This window comes from Oncorhynchus keta, chromosome 37 (genome assembly GCF_023373465.1).
Source record: "Oncorhynchus keta strain PuntledgeMale-10-30-2019 chromosome 37, Oket_V2, whole genome shotgun sequence".
NCBI lineage: Eukaryota > Metazoa > Chordata > Actinopteri > Salmoniformes > Salmonidae > Oncorhynchus > Oncorhynchus keta.
The window spans coordinates 25208113-25228112 of NC_068457.1; the positions used below are offsets into that span (position 1 = coordinate 25208113).

Genomic DNA, 20000 nt, shown 5'->3' on the forward strand with positions numbered 1-20000 from the left:
CATGTTGAAGGTAATGGTAGTTGTTTAGGTGTCATTGTATATCATGTTGAAGGTAATGGTAGTTGTTTAGGTGTCATTGTATATCATGTTGAAGGTAATGGTAGTTGTTTAGGTGTCATTGTATATCATGTTGAAGGTAATGGTAGTTGTTTACGTGTCATTGTATATCATGTTGAAGGTAATGGTAGTTGTTTAGGTGTCATTGTATATCATGTTGAAGGTAATGGTAGTTGTTTAGGTGTCATTGTATATCATGTTGAAGGTAATGGTAGTTGTTTAGGTGTCATTGTATATCATGTTGAAGGTAATGGTAGTTGTTTAGGTGTCATTGTATATCATGTTGAAGGTAATGGTAGTTGTTTAGGTGTCATTGTATATCATGTTGAAGGTAATGGTAGTTGTTTAGGTGTCATTGTATATCATGTTGAAGGTAATGGTAGTTGTTTAGGTGTCATTGTATATCATGTTGAAGGTAATGGTAGTTGTTTAGGTGTCATTGTATATCATGTTGAAGGTAATGGTAGTTGTTTAGGTGTCATTGTATATCATGTTGAAGGTAATGGTAGTTGTTTAGGTGTCATTGTATATCATGTTGAAGGTAATGGTAGTTGTTTAGGTGTCATTGTATATCATGTTGAAGGTAATGGCATAGATGCATAAATAGCCCCATCAATCCTCTACTCCCTCTGTTTCTTCTCCTCATCCTTGTCCCTTCCATATCCTCTCTCTCTCTTTACTCTCTTCTTCCTCCTTCCCCTCTCCTCCTCCTCCACATCTTCCTCCTCTTTATCATCCTCCTCACCCTCCTCCTCCTCTTCTGGTTGTTCTTCCTCCTCCTTCCTTCTCATTCTACTGCATACAGGGAACAATAGTGACTCACTTAACTTTTTCAGTACCCGGGAACTTGTGAATATGCCAAGTAATAAAGAATTCTAATTGTAATTTTGCGAGGTTATCTGTCTAGAAGATACTCTTGGCCACCTCTTGGCTGGGACTGTCACCATCAGTGTTCTCGTGAGTCTGAGTGTCTGGCAGGCTGACTCTGTGGCTCACAGTGATGAACTGCGTTACACTGTGTTCTCCCCACACACTGTAGCAAGACACACACACACAGGTCGCAGTTGCAAATGAGCACTTGTTCTCAACTAGCCTACCTGGTTAAATAAAGGTGAAATAAATAAAAAAATAAACACACACACACACACACGCAAACACCATGCTGAGGCCCTACCGCCACATACACACACACACACCTTCCCTCTCACACACACACACACACACCCCTTCCCTCTCTCACACACACACACACACAACTCTGATTATCAGCCATGGGGGAGCCACTGATCACACCCCTCCCGATCACTGAACTTGGAGAGTGTGAAGCAAGTCTCCAGGTCACAGTACTGTTCAAATGTCCCTCAACGAACCAGGTAAACAAGCCTGTTTCTGTTCAGACAGTATTTAATAAGGAACCAGGTAAACAAGCCTGTTTCTGTTCAGACAGTATTTAACAACGAACCAGGTAAACAAGCCTGTTTCTGTTCAGACAGTATTTAACAACGAACCAGGTAAACAAGCCTGTTTCTGTTCAGACAGTATTTAACAACGAACCAGGTAAACAAGCCTGCTTCTGTTCAGACAGTATTTAACAACGAACCAGGTAAACAAGCCTGTTTCTGTTCAGATAGTATTTAACAACGAACCAGGTAAACAAGCCTGTTTCTGTTCAGACAGTATTTAACAACGAAACAGGTAAACAAGCCCGTTTCTGTTCAGACAGTATTTAACAACGAACCAGGTAAACAAGCCTGTTTCTGTTCAGATAGTATTTAACAAGGAACCAGGTAAACAAGCCTGTTTCTGTTCAGACAGTATTTAACAACGAACCAGGTAAACAAGCCTGTTTCTGTTCAGACAGTATTTAACAAGGAACCAGGTAAACAAGCCTGTTTCTGTTCAGATAGTATTTAACAACGAACCAGGTAAACAAGCCTGTTTCTGTTCAGATAGTATTTAACAACGAACCAGGTAAACAAGCCCGTTTCTGTTCAGACAGTATTTAACAACGAACCAGGTAAACAAGCCTGTTTCTGTTCAGACAGTATTTAACAACGAACCAGGTAAACAAGCCTGTTTCTGTTCAGACAGTATTTAACAACGAACCATGTAATCAAGCCTGTTTCTGTACAGACAGTATGTGAGACGTTAACTAAAGAAGTTAAAAGGGGCAACAAGAACACAATACTTGATCGCAGTTTGAATCCTGGTGAATCAGTATTTGTCAATTTTCTATTCATATTCTGAATATGAATCTCTGAAGGCAGAAAGGCTGGTATGTACGTTTAATTAACCAGCAGTGTGCAAGTTAATTTATTTAAAGGGTAGGGTTCTTAAACAGTAGGAATCTTAAAGGGTAGGGTTCTTAAACAGTAGGAATCTTAAAGGGTAGGGTTCTTAAACAGTAGGAATCTTAAAGGGTAGGGTTCTTAAACAGTAGGAATCTTAAAGGGTAGGGTTCTTAAAAGGGTATGTATCATAAACGTAACCACATGTAACATGTGGATTGGCATTAGAATCATCATCAAAAGTCCCAATGGAAAGTTACACCGCACTTATTTTTCGAGTTATTACATAAAACGGATCAGAATTCCAAAGAATGCCGAAGTCATGTCAGAAAGCTTTTTTTTCTGCAGTGTGATGTAATATGGAGGACCCGGCAAGCCAGCCTACTCCCTGTAATGTAAATTCCAACATAAATAACTTAAAATGTGTAAACCAAATCGGTTTCAATTTCATTTTCTGCCAACTTACAAACAAATATGGATGTATTGTTTACAAATCAACTTGCAAGGTTGCTAGCCAACTAGCCTGCTAATGTTATCCCAACTAGCCTGCTAAAGTTAGTACCCTACCAGCCTGCTAACATTACATTAGCATTGAATGAGTCAGCCAGTTGCTACCAACACCTAGCTTACACTACATTAAAGTAAAGCAACGTTTTGGAAATACATAACGCCATCTAACCAGTTATCAAAGAACATTAGCTATATGCAGTTAGCCCAGCCAGCCTAGCCAACCACCTTGGTTATGGTTCGCAAGCTGGAGCCCGACTACTGGACACCAGCTAGAACGCAACTAACACAACACAGCTAAAACATAATCACAGATTAAAAGACGGGGCTGGGGCCCATCTGATGGTAAAACTTTTAAAATAATGCAGGCTGAGTTAGTGAGGGGGAGGCAAGCGCTTTGCTAGGCCAATGGAGAGTTAGAGAAATCCAAAATAGATATAATCCAGATGTCAGTCAGCTAGCGCACCAGCAATAAATTACACAACTCCCATAGCCCACTTCACAGAGAACATGACGAAAAGTTGACAAAACTAAAATAAGAACAGACAAGGTATTACACAATTACAGCAAGCATTTTTGTGACATCGGTGACTAAAAACTCAAGCTTCCTATCCTTTAAGGTATTCCAAATAATACCTGAGAAAAGTGCTGTGGCCATGACAGAGAGAAAGAACAAGCAGAGCTATCTGGCATACCATAGAAAGATGATGAGAGACAGAGAGAGAGAGAGACAGAGAGACAGAGAGACAGAGAGACAGAGAGAGAGAGAAAGAGAGAGAGAAAGAGAAAAAGAGAAGAGTGTGCGTTAAAGCCGAGAGTGTATTAGAGCTGAGAGTTACTAAGGTTACAGTGTGGGTTTAAGTAGAGTATGGGTAGAAAATGTGTGTGGCTAACAAGCTTTTGCTCAAAAGGCGGCAACATGTACCCTACAATCCTGCATGTTTTGCTCAGTGTTTGTGTGTGTGTATAAGCCTGCATGTTGCTCCGCTCTGTTGTGGCCTGCGTGGTACGCTGCATTGAAAAAGGTTAAAGGTTCTCAGGGGTGGACAGAAGAATGCTAAATGATAGCAGAACGCTTCCCAGGCCTGCTAGACGATAGCAGAATACCTCCCCAGGCCTGCTAGACGATAGCAGAACGCTTCCCAGGCCTGCTAGACGATAGCAGAACGCTTCCCAGGCCTGCTAGACGATAGCAGAACGCCTCCCAGGCCTGCTAAATGATAACAGAATACCTCCCCAGGCCTGCTAGACGATATCAGAATGCCTCCCAGGCCTGCTAGACGATAGCAGAACGCCTCCCCAGGCCTGCTAGACGATAGCAGAATACCTCCCCAGGCCTGCTAGACGATAGCAGAACGCTTCCCAGGCCTGCTAGACGATAGCAGAACGCTTCCCAGGCCTGCTAGACGATAGCAGAATACGTCCCCAGGACTGCTAGACGATAGCAGAATACCTCCCCAGGCCTGCTAGACGATAGCAGAATACCTCCCCAGGCCTGCTAGACGATAGCAGAATACCTCCCCTGGCCTGCTAGACAATATCAGAACGCTTCCCAGGCCTGCTAGACGATAGCAGAATACCTCCCCAGGCCTGCTAGACGATAGCAGAACACCTCCCCAGGCCTGCTAGACGATAGCAGAATGCCTCCCAGGCCTGCTAGACGATAGCAGAACGCCTCCCAGGCCTGCTAAATGATAGCAGAATACCTCCCCAGGCCTGCTAGACGATATCAGAACGCTTCCCAGGCCTGCTAGACGATAGCAGAATACCTCCCCAGCCCTGATAGACGATAACAGAATACCTCCCCAGGCCTGCTAGACGATAGCAGAATACCTCCCCAGGCCTGCTAGACGATATCAGAACGCTTCCCAGGCCTGCTAGACGATAGCAGAATACCTCCCCAGCCCTGATAGACGATAACAGAATACCTCCCCAGGCCTGCTAGACGATAGCAGAATACCTCCCCAGCCCTGATAGACGATATCAGAACGCTTCCCAGGCCTGCTAGACGATAGCAGAATACCTCCCCAGGCCTGCTAGACGATAGCAGAACGCCTCCCAGGCCTGCTAGACGATAGCAGAACGCCTCCCAGGCCTGCTAGACGATAGTATAACGCTTCCCAGGCCTGCTAGACGATAGTAGAATACCTCCCCAGCCCTGCTAAATGATAACAGAATACCTCCCCAGCCCTGCTAAACGGTAACAGAATAATATATAATATAATAATAATAATATATGCCATTTAGCAGACGCTTTTATCCAAAGCGACTTACAGTCATGTGTGCATACATTCTACGTATGGGTGGTCCCGGGGATCGAACCCACTACCCTGGCGTTACAAGCGCCATGCTCTACCAACTGAGCTACAGAAGGACCATACCTCCGCAGCCCTGCTAAATGATAACAGAATACCTCCCCAGGCAGAATACCTCCCCAGGCCTGCTAGACGATATCAGAACGCTTCCCAGGCCTGCTAGACGATAGCAGAATACCTCCCCAGCCCTGATAGACGATAACAGAATACCTCCCCAGGCCTGCTAGACGATAGCAGAATACCTCCCCAGCCCTGATAGACAATATCAGAACGCTTCCCAGGCCTGCTAGACGATAGCAGAATACCTCCCCAGGCCTGCTAGACGATAGCAGAACGCTTCCCAGGCCTGCTAGACGATAGCAGAACGCCTCCCAGGCCTGCTAGACGATAGTATAACGCTTCCCAGGCCTGCTAGACGATAGTAGAATACCTCCCCAGCCCTGCTAAATGATAACAGAATACCTCCCCAGCCCTGCTAAACGATAACAGAATACCTCCGCAGCCCTGCTAAATGATAACAGAATACCTCCCCAGGCAGAATACCTCCCCAGCCCTGCTAGACGATGACAGAATACCTCCCCAGGCCTGCTAGACGATATCAGAACGCTTCCCAGGCCTGCTAGACGATAGCAGAATACCTCCCCAGCCCTGATAGACGATAACAGAATACCTCCCCAGGCCTGCTAGACGATAGCAGAATACCTCCCCAGCCCTGATAGACAATATCAGAACGCTTCCTAGGCCTGCTAGACGATAGCAGAATACCTCCCCAGGCCTGCTAGACGATAGCAGAACGCCTCCCAGGCCTGCTAGACGATAGCAGAACGCCTCCCAGGCCTGCTAGACGATAGTATAACGCTTCCCAGGCCTGCTAGACGATAGTAGAATACCTCCACAGCCCTGCTAAATGATAACAGAATACCTCCCCAGCCCTGCTAAACGATAACAGAATACCTCCCCAGCCCTGCTAAATGATAACAGAATACCTCCGCAGCCCTGCTAAATGATAACAGAATACCTCCCCAGCCCTGCCAGACGATAACAGAATACCTCCCCAGGCCTGCTAAATGATAACAGAATACCTCCCCAGGCCTGCTAAATGATAACAGAATACCTCCCCAGGCTTGCTAGACGATAGCAGAATACCTCCCCAGCCCTGCTAGACGATAACAGAATACCTCCCCAGGCCTGCTCGACGATAGCAGAATACCTCCCCAGCCCTGATAGACGATAGCAGAATACCTCCCCAGGCCTGGTAGACGATAGCAGAATACCTCCCCAGGCCTGATAGACGATATCAGAACGCTTCCCAGGCCTGCTAGACGATAGCAGAATACCTCCCCAGGCCTGCTAGACGATAGCAGAATACCTCCCCAGCCCTGCTAAATGATAACAGAATACCTCCCCAGGCCCGCTAGACGATAGCAGAATACCTTCTCAGCCCTACTAAATGATAACAGAATACCTCCCCAGCCCTGCTAGACGATAGCAGAATACCTCCCCAGCCCTGCTAAATGATAACAGAATACCTCCCCAGGCCTGCTAGACGATAGCAGAATACCTCCTCAGACGATAGCAGAATAAAGAGCAGGCTGACTAGGAGGGAATGAACGCACCCGCACACACACACACACTGTCACGGTTTTCTAGGTGTGAAGGAGAGTCGGACCAAACCGCAGTGTGTAAATTGCGATCCATGTTTAATAAACAACGTAAACACGAATAAACACAAACACTACAAAACAATAAACGTAACGAAAACCGAAACAGCCTATACTTGTCAACTAACACAGCGACAGGAACAAAGACACTAAGGACAATCACCCACGACAAACTCAAAGAATATGGCTGCCTAAATATGGTTCCCAATCAGAGACAACGATAAACACCTGCCTCTGATTGAGAACCACTCCAGACAGCCATAGACTTTGCTAGATAACCCACTAAGCTACAATCCCAATACCAACACCAAAAAAATATGAAGGATTGTGGCGTAACATAACATAACATAGCATAGCCTCCCGGTGATTAAATGTCATGTGGTCCATGCATTTTTAACCAAGTACACTGGTTCATTAAATTGTTTGACTAAATGTATTAGGTAGATCACAAGTGGGTTAAAAGGAGACTAAATGTATTAGGTAGATCACAAGTGGGTTAAAAGGAGACTAAATGTATTAGGTAGATCACAAGTGGGTTAAAAGGAGACTAAATGTATTAGGTAGATCACAAGTGGGTTAAAAGGAGACTAAATGTATTAGGTAGATCACAAGTGGGTTAAAAGGAGACTAAATGTATTAGGTAGATCACAAGTGGGTTAAAAGGAGACTAAATGTATTAGGTAGATCACAAGTGGGTTAAAAGGAGACTAAATGTATTAGGTAGGTCACAAGTGGGTTAAAAGGAGACTAAATGTATTAGGTAGATCACAAGTGGGTTAAAAGGAGACTAAATGTATTAGGTAGGTCACAAGTGGGTTAAAAGGAGACTAAATGTATTAGGTAGGTCACAAGTGGGTTAAAAGGAGACTAAATGTATTAGGTAGATCACAAGTGGGTTAAAAGGAGACTAAATGTATTAGGTAGATCACAAGTGGGTTAAAAGGAGACTAAATGTATTAGGTAGGTCACAAGTGGGTTAAAAGGAGACTAAATGTATTAGGTAGATCACAAGTGGGTTAAAAGGAGACTAAATGTATTAGGTAGATCACAAGTGGGTTAAAAGGAGACTAAATGTATTAGGTAGATCACAAGTGGGTTAAAAGGAGACTAAATGTATTAGGTAGATCACAAGTGGGTTAAAAGGAGACTAAATGTATTAGGTAGATCACAAGTGGGTTAAAAGGAGACTAAATGTATTAGGTAGGTCACAAGTGGGTTAAAAGGAGACTAAATGTATTAGGTAGATCACAAGTGGGTTAAAAGGAGACTAAATGTATTAGGTAGATCACAAGTGGGTTAAAAGGAGACTAAATGTATTAGGTAGATCACAAGTGGGTTAAAAGGAGACTAAATGTATTAGGTAGGTCACAAGTGGGTTAAAAGGAGACTAAATGTATTAGGTAGATCACAAGTGGGTTAAAAGGAGACTAAATGTATTAGGTAGATCACAAGTGGGTTAAAAGGAGACTAAATGTATTAGGTAGATCACAAGTGGGTTAAAAGGAGACTAAATGTATTAGGTAGGTCACAAGTGGGTTAAAAGGAGACTAAATGTATTAGGTAGGTCACAAGTGGGTTAAAAGGAGACTAAATGTATTAGGTAGATCACAAGTGGGTTAAAAGGAGACTAAATGTATTAGGTAGATCACAAGTGGGTTAAAAGAAGACTAAATGTATTAGGTAGATCACAAGTGGGTTAAAAGGAGACTAAATGTATTAGGTAGATCACAAGTGGGTTAAAAGGAGACTAAATGTATTAGGTAGATCACAAGTGGGTTAAAAGGAGACTAAATGTATTAGGTAGGTCACAAGTGGGTTAAAAGGAGACTAAATGTATTAGGTAGATCACAAGTGGGTTAAAAGGAGACTAAATGTATTAGGTAGGTCACAAGTGGGTTAAAAGGAGACTAAATGTATTAGGTAGGTCACAAGTGGGTTAAAAGGAGACTAAATGTATTAGGTAGGTCACAAGTGGGTTAAAAGGAGACTAAATGTATTAGGTAGATCACAAGTGGGTTAAAAGGAGACTAAATGTATTAGGTAGATCACAAGTGGGTTAAAAGGAGACTAAATGTATTAGGTAGATCACAAGTGGGTTAAAAGGAGACTAAATGTATTAGGTAGGTCACAAGTGGGTTAAAAGGAGACTAAATGTATTAGGTAGATCACAAGTGGGTTAAAAGGAGACTAAATGTATTAGGTAGATCACAAGTGGGTTAAAAGGAGACTAAATGTATTAGGTAGGTCACAAGTGGGTTAAAAGGAGACTAAATGTATTAGGTAGATCACAAGTGGGTTAAAAGGAGACTAAATGTATTAGGTAGATCACAAGTGGGTTAAAAGGAGACTAAATGTATTAGGTAGGTCAAATGTATTAAGTGGGTTAAAAGGAGACTAAATGTATTAGGTAGGTCACAAGTGGGTTAAAAGGAGACTAAATGTATTAGGTAGATCAAATGTATTAGGTAGATCAAGTGGGTTAAAAGGAGACTAAATGTATTAGGTAGATCACAAGTGGGTTAAAAGGAGACTAAATGTATTAGGTAGATCACAAGTGGGTTAAAAGGAGACTAAATGTATTAGGTAGGTCACAAGTGGGTTAAAAGGAGACTAAATGTATTAGGTAGATCACAAGTGGGTTAAAAGGAGACTAAATGTATTAGGTAGATCACAAGTGGGTTAAAAGGAGACTAAATGTATTAGGTAGATCACAAGTGGGTTAAAAGGAGACTAAATGTATTAGGTAGGTCACAAGTGGGTTAAAAGGAGACTAAATGTATTAGGTAGATCATGTATTAGGTAGATCACAAGTGGGTTAAAAGGAGACTAAATGTATTAGGTAGATCACAAGTGGGTTAAAAGGAGACTAAATGTATTAGGTAGATCACAAGTGGGTTAAAAGGAGACTAAATGTATTAGGTAGATCACAAGTGGGTTAAAAGGAGACTAAATGTATTAGGTAGATCACAAGTGGGTTAAAAGGAGACTAAATGTATTAGGTAGATCACAAGTGGGTTAAAAGGAGACTAAATGTATTAGGTAGGTCACAAGTGGGTTAAAAGGAGACTAAATGTATTAGGTAGGTCACAAGTGGGTTAAAAGGAGACTAAATGTATTAGGTAGGTCACAAGTGGGTTAAAAGGAGACTAAATGTATTAGGTAGGTCACAAGTGGGTTAAAAGGAGACTAAATGTATTAGGTAGGTCACAAGTGGGTTAAAAGGAGACTAAATGTATTAGGTAGGTCACAAGTGGGTTAAAAGGAGACTAAATGTATTAGGTAGATCACAAGTGGGTTAAAAGGAGACTAAATGTATTAGGTAGATCACAAGTGGGTTAAAAGGAGACTAAATGTATTAGGTAGGTCACAAGTGGGTTAAAAGGAGACTAAATGTATTAGGTAGGTCACAAGTGGGTTAAAAGGAGACTACATGTATTAGGTAGATCACAAGTGGGTTAAAAGGAGACTACATGTATTAGGTAGATCACAAGTGGGTTAAAAGGAGACTAAATGTATTAGGTAGGTCACAAGTGGGTTAAAAGGAGACTAAATGTATTAGGTAGGTCACAAGTGGGTTAAAAGGAGACTAAATGTATTAGGTAGGTCACAAGTGGGTTAAAAGGAGACTAAATGTATTAGGTAGATCACAAGTGGGTTAAAAGCAGACTAAATGTATTAGGTAGGTCACAAGTGGGTTAAAAGGAGACTACATGTATTAGGTAGATCACAAGTGGGTTAAAAGGAGACTAAATGTATTAGGTAGGTCACAAGTGGGTTAAAAGGAGACTAAATGTATTAGGTAGATCACAAGTGGGTTAAAAGGAGACTACATGTATTAGGTAGATCACAAGTGGGTTAAAAGGAGACTAAATGTATTAGGTAGGTCACAAGTGGGTTAAAAGGAGACTAAATGTATTAGGTAGGTCACAAGTGGGTTAAAAGGAGACTAAATGTATTAGGTAGGTCACAAGTGGGTTAAAAGGAGACTAAATGTATTAGGTAGATCACAAGTGGGTTAAAAGCAGACTAAATGTATTAGGTAGGTCACAAGTGGGTTAAAAGGAGACTACATGTATTAGGTAGATCACAAGTGGGTTAAAAGGAGACTAAATGTATTAGGTAGGTCACAAGTGGGTTAAAAGGAGACTAAATGTATTAGGTAGATCACAAGTGGGTTAAAAGAAGACTAAATGTATTAGGTAGGTCACAAGTGGGTTAGAAGAAGACTAAATGTATTAGGTAGATCACAAGTGGGTTAAAAGGAGACTAAATGTATTAGGTAGATCACAAGTGGGTTAAAAGGAGACTAAATGTATTAGGTAAGTCACAAGTGGGCTAAAAGGAGACTAAATGTATTAGGTAGGTCACAAGTGGGTTAAAAATCAGACTTTTTCATACTGAGGTAAGGTGCTACTACTGAGGTAAGGTGCTACTACTGAGGTAAGTGCTACTCCTTCAGCCACAGGTTCTAGGATAAATTAAAACTGAGTAACAAAGCTTGTGGGAACCGTCAGCGTGCAAGTGGACAGAAAGCCTGTTTCCACAGGGACAGATAAGGCAGGCGCACCACGTGTGGTGAACAGAAAACAATGGCAGTCTCGTGGGGCGGGCAGCGTGCTGAGCGCTGTGTAGACCCTGATAAGGACACAATGGGCCTGCTCAGGTAGAACCAGCACCCCGTTTGTCATGTAGTGTGTGTGTGTGTGTGTGTGTGTGTGTGTGTGTGTGTGTGTGTGTGTGTGTGTGTGTGTGTGTGTACGTGTGCGTGTGTGTACGTGTACGTGTGCGTGTGTATGTGTGTGTGTGTGTGTGTGTGTGTGTGTACGTGTGCGTGTGTACGTGTGTGTGTACATGTGTGTGTGTGTGTGTTAAGAAGTGTGGTTTCGGGGGTATATGGTCGGGGGAAGTGTGGCCAGAGCTTGAAGTCCCATCGGCATCCATGAGCAAGTGACCGTGTGTTTGTATGTGTGTATGTGTGTGTGTGTGTGTGTGTATATGTGTGTGTGTGTGTGTGTGTGTGTGTGTGTGTGTGTATATGTGTGTGTGTGTGTGTGTGTGTGTGTGTGTGTGTGTGTGTGTGTGTGTGTGTGTGTGTGTGTGTGTGTGTGTGTGTGTGTGTGTGTGTGTGTGTGTGTGTGTGTGTGTGTGTTTCTGAAAAAGCCAAGCAGCTGGCAAGATATACTTGTTGTTGTCAGCCATTATGCAGCTGGGTGGTGTGGTGGAGACAGTGCTTTCAAGTGTTAAGGCATCTGGACCTCTGACACATTCAAGCCTCATGCAGATTCTTGACAGTGTTGTGATCATTCCGTTAACCAACAGCAATCCTTCTAAGTACATGAATTTCCAATCCCCAAACGGCGACTCATTTCTGCACTAGACTGTCCTCTGAACAGATGCAGTCAACATCTACAGGGAAATATCGTCCATCTCAGTGTCAACGCAACGACCTAGTGAAGGACCCATTTCCTCTCCTCTCAGTCACTCTGTAACTACAGTTAGTGGAAGTGTCTTCATCCATCTCCCTCAAAGGTGTCTTTTCTCACTGTGTGACATCTCCCGGCAGAAGTGTGTGTGTGTGTGTGTGTGTGTGTGTGCGCGTGTGTGTATGTGTGTGTGAACGATCGACTAGGAGACCAGGCTCTTCATCAGTCTGACATTTGACTGCCACAGCTGGTGTATGTAACGATAGTTTCCTGGTTTAGACCCCAGTGACAACACATCCCAAGGTAGATTAGACTCAGAACCCCCCCGGGGTGGATCCTCACAAATGTCACCTCACCAAGGCAATAAAACATTACCTTTGCAGAATTTACATGAGCAAATGTCAATAATTCACCAGTGTTTTGGGGAGAGATTAGGGGAGAGACAGAAGCGTGATGTCTGATATCCACTAAATGAATTCTGGTCTGAAAACAGTGGGTGTTCTGAGAAGGTATATGTGCTGTAAGGTGGGAGATATTTTCTGATAACATATTTATTGCTCCTCTGTCATCACAAAATAATACGTGGGAGGGAAAAACGGGCTGTAATGACGTTAGTCAGTCTTTTGTGACGTGAAGTCAGGAAGGCTGTATGCTGATTGGTCAGGTAGGTTGTATACTGATTGGTCAGGTAGGCTGTATACTGATTGGTCATGTAGACTGTATACTGATTGGTCAGGGAGGTTGTACTCTGATTGGTCAGGTAGGTTGTATACTGATTGTCAGGTAGGCTGTATGCTGATTGGTCAGGTAGGCTGTATATTCTGATTGGTCAGGTATGTTGTATACTGATTGGTCAGGTAGGCTGTACTCTGATTGGTCAGGTATGTTGTATACTGATTGTTCAGGTAGGTTGTATACTGATTGGTCAGGTAGGTTGTACTCTGATTGGTCAGGTAGGTTGTATACTGATTGGTCAACGGCTCAGACACAAGAGGTATGTGGCAGGGTCTACAGTCAATCACGGATTACAAAAAGAAAACCAGCCCCGTCACGGACCAGGATGTCTTGCTCCCAGGCAGACTAAATAACTTTTTGCCAGCTTTGAGGACAATACAGTGCCACTGACACGGCCCGCAACTAAAACATGTGGACTCTCCTTCACTGCAGCCGACGTGAGGAAAACATTTAAACGTGTCAACCCTCGCAAGGCTGCAGGCCCAGACGGCATCCCCAGCCGCGCCCTCAGAGCATGCGCAGACCAGCTGGCTGGTGTGTTTACGGACATATTCAATCAATCCCTATCCCAGTCTGTTGTTCCCACATGCTTCAAGAGGGCCACCATTGTTCCTGTTCCCAAGAAAGCTAAGGTAACTGAGCTAAACGACTACTGCCCCGTAGCACTCACTTCCGTCATCACGAAGTGCTTTGAGAGACTAGTCAAGGACCATATCACCTCCACCCTACCTGAAACCCTAGACCCACTCCAACTTGCTTTCCGCCCAAATAGGTCCATAGACGATGCAATCTCAACCACACTGCACACTGCCCTAACCCATCGGGACAAGAGGAATACCTATGTGAGAATGCTGTTCATCGACTACAGCTCAGCATTTAACACCATAGTGCCCTCCAAGCTCGTCATCAAGCTTGAGACCCTGGGTCTCGACCCCGCCCTGTGCAGCTGGGTACTGGACTTCCTGACGGGCCACCCCCAGGTGGTGAGGGTAGGCAACAACATCTCCACCCCGCTGATCCAACAACACTGGGGCCCCACAAGGGTGCGTTCTGAGCCCTCTCCTGTACTCCCTGTTCACCCACGACTGCGTGGCCACGCACGCCTCCAACTCAATCATCAAGTTTGCGGATGACACAACAGTGGTAGGCTTGATTACCAACAACGACGAGACGGCCTACAGGGAGGAGGTGAGGGCCCTCGGAGTGTGGTGTCAGGAAAATAACCTCACACTCAACGTCAACAAAACTAAGGAGATGATTGTGGACTTCAGGAAACATATGTGTGTGTGTGTGTGTGTATAAGTGTGTGTGTGTATGTCTGTGTGTGTGTGTATAGGTGTGTGTGTATAGGTGTGTGTGTGTCTGTGTGTGTGTGTGTGTGTGTGTGTGTGTGTGTGTGTGTGTGTGTGTGTGTGTGTGTGTGTGTGTGTGTGTGTGTGTGTGTGTGTGTGTGTGTGTGTGTGTGTGTGTGTCTGTGTGTCTGTCTGTGTCTGTGTGTGTGTGTCTGTGTGTGTGTGTGTGTGTGTGTCTGTGTCTGTGTGTGTGTCTGTGTCTGTCTGTGTCTGTGTGTCTGTGTGTGTATGTCTGTGTATGTCTGTGTTTGTGTTTGTGTGTGTGTGTGTGTGTGTGTGTGTGTGTGTGTGTGTCTGTGTGTGTCTGTGTTTGTGTTTGTGTGTGTGTGTGTGTGTGTGTGTGTGTGTGTGTGTGTGTGTGTGTGTGTGTGTGTGTGTGTGTGTGTGTGTGTGTGTGTGTGTGTGTGTGTGTGTGTGTGTGTGTGTGTGTGTGTGTGTGTGTGTATCCTTCTCTGTGTCACCACCATGCCTGTCACCCGTAACATCTCTAACAAATCCAACATGGAAAATAATGACAGTCTTCCTCAGGTTTCATTTCCTTCTTCATTGTTCACGATGTCTTCATCTACCCTGTCGTCCCTCCCACCTGTTGTGCGTGGAGCCAGCTGGGCTGTCTGTAAGCCCATCATTATGTCTGCTAACGGCAAGCATCTCAGTCCTCCCCCGGCTCTAGGTGCTACTAATTGATCCACTGTTATCATCTCATCATCATTCTCTAGTGGGAAGAGAGGAAGAGGTTTGACTCCAGTATTTAGTATTCAGTAGTACTCAGAAATAATACTATCACAGGTCTCTTCTACACTACAGGGAAACACTCCAACGGTTTGTTCAACTCAACAACATGAAGCCCCACCATTCCCACCACATCCAGGGATACAACTCAACAACATGAAGCCCCACCAATCCCACCACATCCAGGGATACAACTCAACAACATGAAGCCCCACCATTCCCACCACATCCAGGGATACAACTCAACAATATGAAGCCCCACCAATCCCACCACATCCAGGGATACAACTCAACAACATGAAGCCCCACCATTCCCACCACATCCAGGGATACAACTCAACAACATGAAGCCCCACCATTCCCCCACATCCAGGGATACAACTCAACAACATGAAGCCCCACCATTCCCACCACATCCAGGGATACAACTCAACAACATGAAGCCCCACCATTCCCACCACATCCAGGGATACAACTCAACAATATGAAGCCCCACCAATCCCACCACATCCAGGGATACAACTCAACAACATGAAGCCCCACCATTCCCCCCACATCCAGGGATACAACTCAACAACATGAAGCCCCACCATTCCCACCACATCCAGGGATACAACTCAACAACATGAAGCCCCACCAATCCCACCACATCCAGGGATACAACTCAACAACATGAAGCCCCACCATTCCCACCACATCCAGGGATACAACTCAACAACATGAAGCCCCACCATTCCCACCACATCCAGGGATACAACTCAACAACATGAAGCCCCACCATTCCCACCACATCCAGGGATACAACTCAACAACATGAAGCCCCACCATTCCCACCACATCCAGGGATACAACTCAACAACATGAAGCCCCACCAATCCCACCACATCCAGGGATACAACTCAACAACATGAAGCCCCACCACATCCAGGGATACAACTCAACAACATGAAGCCCCACCAATCCCACCACATCCAGGGATACAACTCAACAACATGAAGCCCCACCAATCCCACCACATCCAGGGATACAACTCAACAACATGAAGCCCCACCATTCCCACCACATCCAGGGATACAACTCAACAACATGAAGCCCCACCATTCCCCCCACATCCAGGGATACAACTCAACAATATGAAGCCCCACCATTCCCCCCACATCCAGGGATACAACTCAACAATATGAAGCCCCACCATTCCCACCACATCCAGGGAAAGAGGCTCTTCTGGTGCCGTCGACAAAATCTGAAACCGCAGCGTCTTGAATTTCCTATATTTCCCATAGCTTTACATTCATCTTCATGCACACATACACCTGCCCTCGAGCTGAATATTCTCTTGAAATTGACTTTGGAGAAGAGGTGACCGATTCAATCCCACCTCTGAATCCTTGGCTGTGGAAATCCCTGCCTCACGCATCCATTAGGCCGGTTGATCCTACAGTATAATTAGACAGATCCTGGGCTTATCAATGTACCCCTCCCCTCTCTGAGATTAAGAGATGCTCTATCATTCTGTGGTGTCAGCACACATCCCTGGGTGTCACACACACTCCTGGTTATCACACACACACACCCCTGGGTATCACACACACACACATCCCTGGGTATCACACACACACACCCCTGGGTATCACACACACACACCCCTGGGTATCACACACACACACATCCCTGGGTATCACACACACACACACACACACCCCTGGGTATCACACACACACACCCCTGGGTATCACACACATACACCCCTGGGTATCACACACACACACATCCCTGGGTATCACACACACACAGCCCCGGGTATCACACACACACAGCCCCGGGTATCACACACACACACACCCCTGGGTATCACACACACACACCCCTGGGTATCACACACACACAGCCCCGGGTATCACACACACACACCCCTGGGTATCACACACACACACCCCTGGGTATCACACACATACACCCCTTGGTATCACACACATACACATCCCTGGGTATCACACACACACACCCCTGGGTATCACACACACACACCCCTGGGTATCACACACACACACATCCCTGGGTATCAAACACACACAGCCCCGGGTATCACACACACACACATCCCTGGGTATCACACACACACACCCCTGGGTATCACACACACACACCCCTGGGTATCACACACATACACCCCTGGGTATCACACACATACACATCCCTGGGTATCACACACACACACCCCTGGGTATCACACACACACACCTCTGGGTATCACACACACACACATCCCTGGGTATCACACACACACAACCCCGGGTATCACACACACACACATCCCTGGGTATCACACACACATCCCTGGGTATCACACACACACACCCCTGGGTCACGCACACACACCCCTGGGTCACACACACACACACATTTGGGTATCACACACACACCCCTGGGTATCACACACACACACACATGAGGATGGAACACATTCATGCAGGGGTATTTTCTGTACTGTTAGCTGTACAGCCACCAAGCATAGCAGGAAATGTTGTTTGGTTACTGCATTATCCGTAATTTAATTCCCCCATAAGGTTCCTGGTGAGATTCAGAGTTGATCATCTGCTTTGGAACAACAGCAGCTGGTTGCTTCAGTTTAGTGGGTTTGGACTAGGGGGAGGAGAGGGCTCTTCAGAGGCTAGGGCCATGTGTTGCCTTGTTTGTGAATGGTTGCACTTGATTTAGCTCACCAAGCACATGGGATAGGCAGGGTTTGCACCCTATAGGACCATTGGTGTAGTTCTGAAAGGGACCACTCTGCCTATTCAGCACGGTGGGCAAGCTCAATCAAGTGCACCCATTCAAAGTCACATAATATGGTGATATGTGGTTTGTCACGTTTTGACCTTAGTTCCTTTGTTTTGTCTTTGTTCATATGGTCAGGGCGTGAGTTGGGGTGGGCAGTCTAGGTTTGTTTTTCTATGTTTGGTTTCTGTGTTCGGCCTAGTATGGTTCTCAATCAGAGGCAGGTGTCGTTAGTTGTATCTGATTGAGAATCATACTTAGCCTGGGTTTCACTTTTGGTTTGTGGGTGTTTGTTTCCGTGTGAGTGTTTAGGCCACACGGTACTGTTTCGGTTTTGTAAATTCACGTCATCAGTATTGAGTGCTTTCTTTAATTAAAATCATCATGAACACTAACTGTGATGCTATATACAGTTATAGTGTTTGAGAGAGAGAGGTAAAGAGAGAGAGAGAGTGAGAGGAAAAGAGAGAGAGGGAGAGAGAGGGAAAGAGGGAGAGAAAGAGAGAGAGAGAGAGAAAGAGAGAGAGGTAAAGAGAGAGAGAGAGAGAGAGAGAGAGAGAGAAGGAAGAGAGAGAGAGGTAAAGGGAGAGAGAGAGAGAAGAGAGGAGAAAGAGGGAGAGAAGAGAGAGAGAGAGAGAGAGAGAGAGAGAGAGAGAGAGAGAGAGAGAGAGGAAAGAGAGAGAGAGAGAGAGAGAGAGAGAGAATGCAAAATGGCATATACCAACTCAGCAACCCAAGGTGGCCACAGCTGGGTGGCTGGCTCACTGGCTGGGTGGCTGGGTGTATTGTATGTGTGTGGATATTAATGTGCGTGTGTGTATGTGTACTCATTTGGATTCGAGGACTGTGCGGGAGATAGAGATCAGATGAAGAATGAGGGTTAGAGAAGAAGCGAGGGAGCAACAGAGGGAGAGATGGAGAGCAGGACGGAGGGATGGGTGGAGGAGAGGAAGGACTTAAGGCAGTGCTAATGAGGCCGAAGGAGATGTGTTTGCTCAGCAGAGAGAGAGAGAGAGAGAAGAGAGAGAGAAGGTGGAGAATGACACCGAGGGGCCTGTAAACCCAAGCAGATTGGATATCCACCACTGAGTTAGTGAGGAGCCAACCCTCTGAGGGGCCAACAGCACTATGCAAATCCTCCACACACACACACACACACACACGCACGCACGCACGCACGCACGCACACACACACACGTACACCCTCCACGAACGAGTCAGAGATCACTGGCAAAAAGTCAGGAGCATATACAGTACTTTACTTTTGACTGACTAATCAAAGAAGAGGAGGAGGTAGAGGGAGGCGGAGGGAGGAGAGAGGTGGGAGGAGAGAGGAGGGAGGAGGGAGGAGGTGGAGGGAGAAGAGAGGAGGGAAGAGGTGGAGGGGGGAGGTGGAGGGAGGGGAGATGAGGAAGGAGGGAGGAGGTGGAGGTGGAGGGAGGAGAGATGAGGAGGTGGCAGGAGGAGTGATGAGGAAGGAGGGAGGAAGAGAAGGAGGGAGGTGGAGGGAGGAGTGATGAGGAAGGAGGGAGGAACAGGAGGGAGGAAGGTGGAGGGAGGAGTGATAAGGAAGGAGGGAGGAGGTGGAGGGAGGAGATGGTGGGAGGAAGCGGAGGGAGAAGGGAGGAGGGAGGGGCTGGAGGGAGGAGAGATGAGGAAGGACGTGGCAGGAGGAGAGATAAGGAAGGAGGGAGGAGGTGGAGGGAGGAGAGGTGAGAAAGGAGGGAAGAGGTAGAGGAGGGAGGAGGTAGATGGATGGAGGAGGGAGGATGTGCATGTGCTGATAATGAAAGTAAATCAAGTGGTGGACAGGAGATGCAGCAGATGGAAGCTATGCCGCTACACTAACTAGAGAAAGTTAGCATGGAGGATATGCTGCTACACTAACTAGAGGAAGTTAGCATGGAGGATATGCTACTACACTAACTAGAGGAAGTTAGCATGGAGAATATGCTGCTACACTAACTAGAGGCAGTTAACATGGAGGATATGCTGCTACACTAACTAGAGGAAGTTAACATGGAGGATATGCTACTATGCTAACTAGAGGAAGTTAACATGGAGGATATGCTACTACACTAACTAGAGGAAGTTTGCATGGAGGATATGCTGCTACACTAACTAGAGGAAATTAGCATGGAGGATATGCTAC

The 20000-nt window shown here is 45.4% G+C and overlaps 2 protein-coding genes across 4 annotated transcripts in view; one reads left to right on the forward strand and one right to left on the reverse strand.

The window, feature by feature from the left end:
• Positions 1-20000, reverse strand: part of LOC127916785 (receptor tyrosine-protein kinase erbB-4-like) — a 419139-nt gene that overhangs the window by 47109 nt on the left and 352030 nt on the right. The window lies entirely within an intron of this gene.
• LOC127916786 (histidine-rich glycoprotein-like) lies at positions 11395-18208 on the forward strand. Its single transcript, XM_052499918.1, has 2 exons — positions 11395-11491; positions 15146-18208. Exon 2 carries the CDS (start codon positions 16570-16572, stop codon positions 17623-17625), a length of 1056 nt encoding a protein of 351 aa, XP_052355878.1. The 5' UTR covers positions 11395-11491; positions 15146-16569; the 3' UTR covers positions 17626-18208.